At 41.7% G+C, this 9,833-nt stretch overlaps 2 protein-coding genes across 2 annotated transcripts in view; one reads left to right on the top strand and one right to left on the bottom strand.

Moving 5' to 3' along the window:
- Positions 1 to 9,833, top strand: part of prdm6 (PR domain containing 6) — a 57,660-nt gene that overhangs the window by 27,057 nt on the left and 20,770 nt on the right. The window contains 1 exon segment of the mRNA XM_029510172.1: positions 9,292 to 9,416. Within this exon segment, the coding sequence (XP_029366032.1) occupies positions 9,292 to 9,416 (125 nt within the window).
- Positions 1,556 to 5,422, bottom strand: LOC115048584 (GTPase IMAP family member 8-like). The gene is made up of 4 exons (XM_029510171.1): positions 5,406 to 5,422; positions 5,188 to 5,274; positions 4,818 to 4,878; positions 1,556 to 4,491 (listed from the first exon to the last, which is right to left on the bottom strand). The coding sequence occupies exons 3-4, from the start codon at positions 4,834 to 4,836 to the stop codon at positions 1,709 to 1,711; spliced, it is 2,802 nt and encodes a 933-aa protein (XP_029366031.1). The 5' UTR covers positions 4,837 to 4,878; positions 5,188 to 5,274; positions 5,406 to 5,422; the 3' UTR covers positions 1,556 to 1,708.

Raw genomic sequence — 9,833 nt, 5'->3', positions numbered from 1 at the left:
CTCATCTTCGAAGAATAATTAGATCTCACTTACTTTTCAGTTGTTTGTCTACTCACCTTCCAACTTTTTCTGTCAGAGCATCTCGAATGAGACGAAAACATCCCACGACTGTTTATATACAGCCGAGGGGACGATTCAAGCTGCCATACCTGTTGGTAAACATGAGTAACCATTCAAGGAAATAAAAGTTTGATTAATTAGATTTCACAGAAGCCATTAGCATGAGTCACAGTACGTCCCATTGTTTTCATTTGGAATCTCCTGCCCAAAATTGCACAGCAGTTTTGTTATTGTTTTGTTAATAGAAGCAAAGTGAAACTTGTCATCATGAGGAAACATTTCCATGTTACAGTAACTAAAAGATCCAAATATAGCTTTTACTTCTCTGGGCAGTTCAGTAAGAGATTAATGGAGCTGACAGGAATTTCTGAGCTAATTCCTGTCATCAGTGTTGTTGTTGCTGTCTTTCTCTCAAGTCTACATTAATCTCTTACTGAATGTTGCAGTGGTGTAGTCTACGTGAATTAGAGAAGACTCATGAGAAACTGAATTGGTTCCTTCATAAATGTTTCTGTGTTTTTGTACATTTATTGAAATCGCTCTGGCCGTGGATGTTCACCAGGTGAGGTCCTCTTAAAACCTAACCTAACGCTGCCAGCCTCTCTGTCAGGGTGGAAGCTGAATTTATAGAAGCCTATCAGTCTGTTTCTCTTCAGGACGCTGGAACAGGGAAGTTCTGGTGGGTAAATGTGTGTATGTGGTGGAGGCCGTGTCTTCAGATTACCTTTAAACGTGACAAACACTGAGATAGAGAAATAAACCGACTAAATTCTTTTTTTTTTTTTTTTTTTTGTCTGTCATCCACCGTAGAAACCAGAGAAGACTAAAGGTCTGCTGCTCTCATGAGGCCCTCACAGTGATGGACTGATCAGCAATATCAGTCATTAAGTAATCAAATTCATACTTTGAATGGATAATGTCTTTTTCTATATTTTTATCTTTATTTTTATTTTGATGAGCTCCTGAATAGGTGAATTTCTCCTTCGGGATTAGGGATTATCTATCTATCTAAATGTGTGAAAAATATTATACCAAAAAAGTGAACTTGACTGTTAAAATCATAATGTTCTGATCCATCACTGTGACACAGCTCAGCCAGGGGAGGTTACAGTAAAACAGAATTTTCAAAACTTTATTCGTTTATATACATCCTTTAAATACTCCAGTGGGTTAACAAAAAAAAAGCTCCATATTTGTAAATTGCACAGAAGCGGAACATTATTAAAGATATAATGAAACATCGGACTTTAATAAAGAACAAAAGAGATTGACTGTCTGAATGTATGTATGAGTGTAATATGAATGTAGATGAGAAACAAAACAGCCCCTTTTCATTTGAAGGTTTATGTCCTTCAATATGCCACTTACAATGGTTAAATGTGAAGAATGCTTTATCAGTTTGAAAGGTTTTATTTGACTTGAGCAAAATGAGAAAGTCAGTGTAGAGTTCAGACTTTTATGTGCTCCCTGATACAGATGATGTATTTCCTGTCAGTGTGCGCTCCCACCAGGTGACTGTTGGCTAACATTAGTATTGACTACTGCAGAATGTCAGGCATTGGTTAAATAAAGTTATGCTGCCTGATAACTGGATAAAAAACCAGAAGCTGGTTTTAACAACTGGATCTGTGCTCCTGTTAGGAACGTTTCATAAAACACAACACTGCCCGTTAACTCTCTGGAGATTTTCGTGTATCCAGCCATCCGTTTCTTTGTCATGCATTTTCTGCAGCTCGTTGATTTCTTCATTCAGAATTTCCTCACTGAGGTAAAGATGTGAGAGCTTCAGCTGATTCATTTGCTCTCTATGTTGTGAAGTCAGTTTGTCCAAGTCTCTCTTGAGCGTTTTGTTAGTGCAGAGCTTCTTAATGACGAACTCCTTTTGTTTGAGTTGCTCCCGTTTCATTTCTTCCATTTCCTTCTTATGCATTTCCATCATAGCTGTAAATTCTGCAGTGTATCGCTGCCTGAACTCGTTGGATTCTTCAGCTTGCTTTCTGGCCTCCTCTTCATTTTTCTTCCTCATTTCCTCCATCTTCTTCTGAAAATTTTCTTTTAGCTCTCTCCGAACTTTTTCCTCCTCCAGCTTTCTTCTGTGTTGTTGTTCACTCAACTCCTGCTCATAATCTCGGATCTCTCTCAGGGACTGTTGGTACGCTTCCTCTCTCATTCGTTCTTCGTGAAGTTGTTTCTTCAGCCTCTCTTCTTGCTCTTTGTCCCAAGTTGCAAGTATTTTTTCTGACTCTTCTTTGCGTTGAATCAGGTTTCTAAAAGCAGTCGGGTCTTTTCCTGAATGAGATTTGATCTGCCTCTCCAGTTCCAGATCTTCTTGTTCGAGCTGCAGTCTCTGAATTTGCTCTTGTCTTTTCCTCTCTCTTTGCTCCTCCGCTCTTCTTAATTTTGACATTTTCCTCTCCATCTGCTCTCTCCGGATGCGCTCCTTCTTTTCTATCAGTACTTTTTCTCTCTTCTCTCCTTCTTCTTGAATTTTTTGCTTCTTCATTCGCATTTCTTCTTCCACTCTTCTTTCAAGAGATCTCTTTTGTCTCTCCGTCTCCTCTAACTTCAGCTCCATTATTCTTTTTGTTTCCTTCTGTATGGCTGCCTCTCCCTCCTGGAACATCTCTGATGTGTAGTGGCCTCCACCGTTTTTCCTCAGCATTGAGTCCACCTTGGCCACCAGCTGCTGCACCTGAGAGCGATCGGTCAGATTATTGTTGTTGAACACCTGGTATCGTCCTCCGCAGTCCCAGATCAGTTTTTGGACAGATTCATCACCGCCTTCTTCAAGAAAACTCTCAATTGTTTGACCTTTAAGATCATCTCCTCGGGTGAATACAGGAATGGTGAAGTCTCGGGACTTGTTTCCGAAGAACTTCTTGATCAGTTCTAAAGTTTCTCTTTCCTCTGGTGTAAAGCGGCCTATCTGCAACACCATTAAGAACACATGAGGTCCAGGAAGCAACAACTTGAAACATTTTAACAGATGCTCTTTAATTTCATCATTGTTCAGAGTTGTGTCGAACAAGCCGGGGGTGTCAACTACAACAACGGGCCGTCCATCGACCTCTCCCTCTGCTTTCATGCAACACTTGGTCACTGACACTTGGGAGACTTTTGACTGAAAGCAGGTTTTCCCCATAATGGTGTTTGCAGTTGCACTCTTTCCAGATCCCGTCTTCCCAATAAGCACCATCCTGAGAGGCTCCACCTTCTTCTCCACCTGTTGGTACTTCCTGCTCAGGTTTTTATTACCTGCTGGATTCAATAAAGATGCTTGTCTGGAAAGCAGAAAATTCCGAGGCTTCACAGTCATTGGCTTTGTGAAGCCACTGGATTTCATGTCTCTCATCTTCTGTACTGCGTATAACACCTCAGAGACCTTCTGCTTGTCGTTGATGTTGAAGACTTTATATCTTCTGTCACACATCTCAAACAACTGCTGGATGTTTCTGTTTTCCCTGAGTAACCTCACAGTTGATGGAAGACTGGAACTTCTCTCCACAGTGAACACGATCATGGTAAAGTTTTGGACCCGGAAGGAGAATGTGTCCTTGATGGTCTCCATTTCCTTCATGTCCTCATCAGTGGGCTCACTCAGAGGCAGGACCAGGATGAAGGCGTGGACTCCCTGTGGCTCACTGAGCGTGATGCTTCTGAAGGATTCTGTCTTTATCACCTGCTGAGGTTTCCCATACAAAGCAGGTAGCTCCACCAGAGAGACCTGCTGTCCACTCACCTCTCCTCGATGGTGGACACACTCAGGCAGGGCATGTGGATCAAACTTTCTTTCCCCCAGAATGGCGTTGGCTGTTTGAGTCTTCAAGGCTCTGTGTCTCCCACACAGCACCAGGTTCAGAGGAGGTTTTACGCATTCTGACGCTTCGATGGGATCAGCTTCTTCATTAAAGGTCAAATATCGTCCCCTGTTTTCGCTCACTATCTGGTTCATTTCCTGCATCAGTTCATCACGTTTGTAGTCAGAAAAATCGTCTTCATCCAGACTGATTCTGTGGTGCCTGCAGTCTCTGATGAGCTGATCTACTGACTGATTCCCTCGCCCGCCATTCTGTGTTACGATGATCAGTGAGTACTGAAGTACATGTTGACCAAAGAACTGCATGATGCACATCGTCCTCTGTCTGTCGTGTTCGCTGAACTCTGATGGGTTCACTAACAGCAGCAGCAGATTTGGTCCAGGGGGACAGTGGACCACACACTTCTTTACATCGTGTCTCACTCTCTCCACAGGCAGACTGAAAATGGCTGTGTTCAGTAACGTGAAACGTCTTTTCTTCCACTCTCCTCGTATTTGTTCAAAGTTTTTGCATGGTTTAATACACGCATACTCTTTTTTCCCTGTTAAGAAGTTGCACAATCTTGCCGTCTCATTGGGATTATTTCCGAACATCACAATCCTGAGTTCAGACTCTGCAAAACAGTAAGATGAAACAAACTTGTTACACATTCTTGCCACTTCATATTGTAATTTCCCACTTTGATTTAATGGTATTGACAAAGATTGCAGTGTGACGTGATGCGTTGCCTCCAGATCTCCTTCCCAATAAATAGAATCAACCAGACACACATTCTAGTGTTTGGTCTTTAATTGAAGCATATTCAAACTAAACTCCGTACATAATAATGAAATAACTTAAAGAAACGCTGGCCCACCGCCTGTGATCTTCTGAGTTTGGGTGAAGCCTTTCCTTGTCACTAACACACCAGAGCTGCAATGTGAAGTTCTTTAGACTTACCGAATGCTGATGTCGTCATTTTGCCCAGCAGAAGATCAGCTTGAGGTGCTGACGTCGGAGCCTGTTGGGTCGAAGCAAATCAAACAAAGTGATGACTTAAAACCCAAAAAGATAAAGTACAGAAATACCACAAATGTCCTGGTCGGCATCCAGTCACTGCGTATTAACAGCAATGATAGTGGCAAGTGTCCGAATTAATCAACACCATGTAGAATTCATTTTCAAATCCATAAAAAACTGTCTAACCTTTAACATACAAAAGTCACATAACCAAAGTAAATTAGTAAATATGGTAAATACAGAAGAAATAGTTTTAAATCTCAACTAACTCAGCAAACATCATTTTCAATTTGAAGTGTGCTTCATTTACCTGAGCTTGAGTTACTGCAGCTTTATCATATCTGGGAGTGAAATCAGTGTAGAAACAGGCAGATCATCCAGCTTCAGCTCTCAGCACCTGGAGGATATCAAATCCAATCAGATTTATTTATATATTTCTACAAATCATCAGAAAAATACATCAAGGTACTTAAAGCTCTCATTAAAGTTGAATCGATATCTTCTTATGTTATTATTTCATCTACTCACCAGATACAATCTGACTCGTCACCATATCACAGTTCCAACCACGAAATGAAACCAACTTACCCAACACTTTTTATGCCAACATGGTGGGCGGAGCTACTGCATTGAGCGAAAGCCAGTAATTCTTGTCATTGCAAATAAGCCAACGGTGAAGCCAATAAAGCCCAACCTTAGCCTGATTCCATTTGGAAAGTACCCAGCAGACGTTTGTTGGAGAGACATAAACAAAGGTAGATGGAGAGAGATCTCCCAGCTGGGCATCAGAAAGTGTTGAAGGTCGTACGACAGCCAAAGTGACAAAATCAGTTTCCTTGACTAGGAGCAGCAGGAGTGGAAGTTATTAGAATGTAATTAGACAAATTAGACAAACTTGCAGTATGGAATGTGGCGTTTCCCTGAAGGATGCTAAAAGGTGACTTAGTGCTCCTGATTTCCAATCACACGCTCAGATAAACCCGCAGAACTCGCTCACACCAGGAACGACAGACATCACAGTGCAGTGTTGTGTTTCCTGTGTGTGTAAACATTCAGCAGCCAACTTAACCCTGGCATGACAACGTTGTTATTATTGAAAGGTGAAGACAGACTTGTTTTTGATAAAGTCGCTGCTCTCACTGTGCCAGCACTGGTGTGGTAATAATTGGTTGTTGGCGCTTCGTTTTCGAGAAACCTAAATGGACAAATCAGAGAGGAACATTGCTGTTGCTTGGCTCTGCTACAGGATGTTCGAATCTGATTCTGGTCACAGACTCAACCTCAGAGTTGGCCCGGCCACGACTCTGCCGCTTTGTCAGCATGAATAGTTTTTTTTTGATAAACATGTTTATCTGTTTGAAACACGTTATTAGACTTTGTTAGGTATTTGTGTTTGGTGATTTATAACCTTGCTCAGTTAGCATGAATGTTACTGTGTAAAAGCTGATTGTAAAGCTTGTTTTGCTTTGTGTGAAAACAGAAAAGATCAGAGAGCTGACGATACTGCGTCCTGCTGAGCCGCCAGAAGAACCTTTTTAACCTCGTGCTCGCTGCAGCTCAGCACCGGGGGTCTTTATTTTTCATACCTGAGAGCCTGTTGGATGTGTTTGATTTATAACGCAGCCCCGCCTTCATGCAGCAGCATGTACGTATTAAACACATACATTTGTTTTAAATACACACAAGCTGCTGGATGTTTGTGGGCCGCCCTCTCTTTTTATCCTGGGAGGTCATCGGGTATGTTTGATTTATAGCCCGGTCCCTCCTGGCTGTGTTTTCACATGGGTCCAACACCACCCTGTCCCTCCCCCAGCATGGAAAGAATTAATGAAACACACACACTGAAGCGCAGATCCTCAACAGGCCCGGTTCGGCTGGTCTGGCTGAACTACCTGCTCATCTCAAACATTTCAATAAGCTTTCAGTCACTTTTTATCAACAGGAAAAACAAATGAGACCACAGCTGTGTGACTTCGTGCTGCTATCAATCTTTCATGCTCTGATTATTGTGGCCAAAACTACCAGAGCAGCAATCAAATTTCAATCGAACTTCTCTGAATTATTTTTTTTAATGCTGAAATATAAAATCGCATATGATTTTGTACGCTGTGACTTTGTTGGACTAAAGCGTTAATATGGAATGAACCTAAAAGCACCATGAACTGTCCCAGACTCAGCTAACGCTGTGTCAGCTGCTGACGGATCAGCTCCATCAGTCTAAACAAAAAACAAACTTTATGAGACTAATGCTATGAAAGGTATCTGTTATTTTCACCATACTTTCTGTAACAGCTGTTAATTATTGTCAGAAAAATATAAAGAATGGTCTGCTTTCAGTCAGGCTATTCTTCATGGCCTCTTTCATTTCTTTGTTTCACTTTTTGTCTTTTTCCTCCATCTTGGTATTCACTTCAGTAAATAAGCATGAGGTCGAATAGCTCATCTTCCTCGTCCTCCTTCATTTTGCTCTCATCCTCTGAGTTCTTCAGTCTATTTATCTTTTTCTCCTTTAATTATTTATCTTTCTCTAAAATCCTCATTCTGTGTTTATCCTCTCTCTCTCTTTTCTCTCCCCTGAGAGTCATCAACAGAAAAGAAAGTCTAGATTGTGACTGCGATAAATCATTAAAGTCTTTCTTGTAAATGAAAATGAACCAATACCTAAAAATTATGGATTTAAATGATCAGCAGGAACATCAACAGGATTTTTATTTATTTTTTTAGCTTTACAGAGAAGTGCAAAGATCCATCTTGGAAATTTGAAACTCAATATCAGATCATTTGAATAAAAATCCTGATGAATTGGAATGGATTTTTCTGCTTGTTTGTGTATTTGTTGACTCAGCAGGACATGTGTGATGGTTAAATAAGACATTGATTGTTGTTTTTGTGTCAAGTCAAACTTAATCAGTTGAGTTTCTCTCACGATGGAAGTTGCATCTGCTCTGAACTCTGAATCTAATATCTCCTCTTTTCACTTTAACTATTTTTCTTTCAAGCTGTTTGCAAAGAGTGAATTGTTTCCCGGCTCGGAGGCAATCTGGAAGACAAACTTGGGAGTTGACCTGTAACCTCAATTATGGTCTGTTCTGTCTGACAACCGTTGGGAGCAAAAGATGTGGGAAAGTGTTTTAAAATAGTCGGAGCTGGAGCTGAGTATGTGGTTTTGAGCACGGAGGTTGCTCATGTCGTTAGAATGATGTTTTTGGGTGGACGAGTTGTTGTTTTAGCGGCGGTGTGACCCAGGAACTGTCAGCTCACTGGCTGCATGGTTGAACAACATCATGGTCATTAATTGGGCCTGAAGAGGGTGAGAGAGACCAGATATTTCCCATAAATCATTTGGGTTTGGTCAGATGTGAAATCTAGCTGTTATCAGATTGGAGGCGTTTCCCAAGTCAGACCTGGACAGAGTCACTGGCACAAAGATTTGCCCCGAGTCCAGCAGAGTTCATTTGTCTCGTCAGAGTCATCGCTGAGGGATGATGATGTGGTCCGACGGACACCTCAGCAGTCAGAGAGTCCAAACTCCGCTGGCCCTGAAGTTTGTGAAGTTAGCTGCGATCTACCTCCGAGCAGATGCTGGTTTCTACACCACCGACAGATCAGTTTGTGATTTCCAGGTCAGTTTTCGTACCTTTATTGGATTGGAGACAGGAAATATAGAGAGAATGGTTTTAACGTGTTGTTAATGGATCAGCATGTCGGGATTTGAAATGTCAACCTCCTGATCAGGCTTCAGTTTCCCCGTTGCTCCATGAGCTGTCCCACAGGTGAAAGCAAACATCCTGCTACTGTCTTCAATTGTCCGGAAGGTTCACACATTTTTGTTTGTGAAGTTTGTGAAGTCGCTGTGTTGTTGGAAATTTTCCAAATTCCTTCTATGGGTGAAACTGTGACTCATCTCCTGAGCTTCTGAGAGTGAGATCATTCCAGAAAGAGCTGCAGCCGAACATCAACACAACATGACACTGTGCTGCAGTGCTGTCGGCCGTTTTTACTCCATCCTGATTGGGTGGTACAGTCTGTCAGTCACACCGTAGTCCCGCCCCCCCACCCCCGGGCTGTTTCCCTCTACATGGAACATCATTTAAAAAATAAACTGATCAGGAAAACGTTTACTGAGGAGGGACATCTTCCCATAGACTTCAACACAACCTGTTTTACTTTTTACAAAAGTAAATGATTTCAGAATGGAGAAGATCTGCAGCAGGTCTAAAAAACGAACCATGTTGTTGATCACGTCTTTCTCTGCTTCTGTCGCTTTAATCTTCTCACGATTGTCAATCTGGTTTTTTCGTTCCTGTTCAGATATTTCCAGAACGTACTTTTGTCCTGACGTCAAACAGAAGATAACAGCAGTCGTTCCGCCTCTTGTGTGAGTTTAATAGTGTGACTCTTGGTGTTGTTGCAGGTCCTGTATCTTCTACAGAGCATGTATGGATATTCCCAGAGGAACGGAGCTGCTGGTTTGGTACAATGACTCCTACACTTCTTTCTTCGGCATCCCACTGCAGTGCATCGCTCAGGACGAGAACTGTGAGCAAACACCGCCGACCTTTCCCCCTTTTCTGTCCTCTTTCTCTGCTCAAGGTCATAAGTTCACGTCCCAGAACAGATGATTTCTGTGTAGTTCGTCCCAGAGTGAGGACTGAGTAGAAAGGAAAAGGTTTTTAACGTGATGGAAGCGTTATCAACAAAAACAAAATGTGTCTGATTTGTCTGCTTATTTTGGATTTTATTACTGACAGTGTTTAAACTGTGTGACTGGAAAAGGCAAAAGAACAGACTGAGAAAGCAGGTTTCCTGCAGAACTGTCAGATTTATTTTATTTTATTTACACTTTCTCTTCTTTTCCTTCTTCTACTTGGACCTTTTCATCTTGTTCCTCTGAGAGCAGAAAGGTTCACATTAATGAAGCTCTGTCAGCGACATGTTTCTGCTGATTTATGAAAC

Source organism: Echeneis naucrates, chromosome 9 (assembly GCF_900963305.1).
Source record: "Echeneis naucrates chromosome 9, fEcheNa1.1, whole genome shotgun sequence".
NCBI classification, from domain to species: domain Eukaryota; kingdom Metazoa; phylum Chordata; class Actinopteri; order Carangiformes; family Echeneidae; genus Echeneis; species Echeneis naucrates.
The sequence above is the reverse complement of the archived record's forward strand: the minus strand, read 5'-3'. Positions and strand labels throughout refer to the sequence as shown.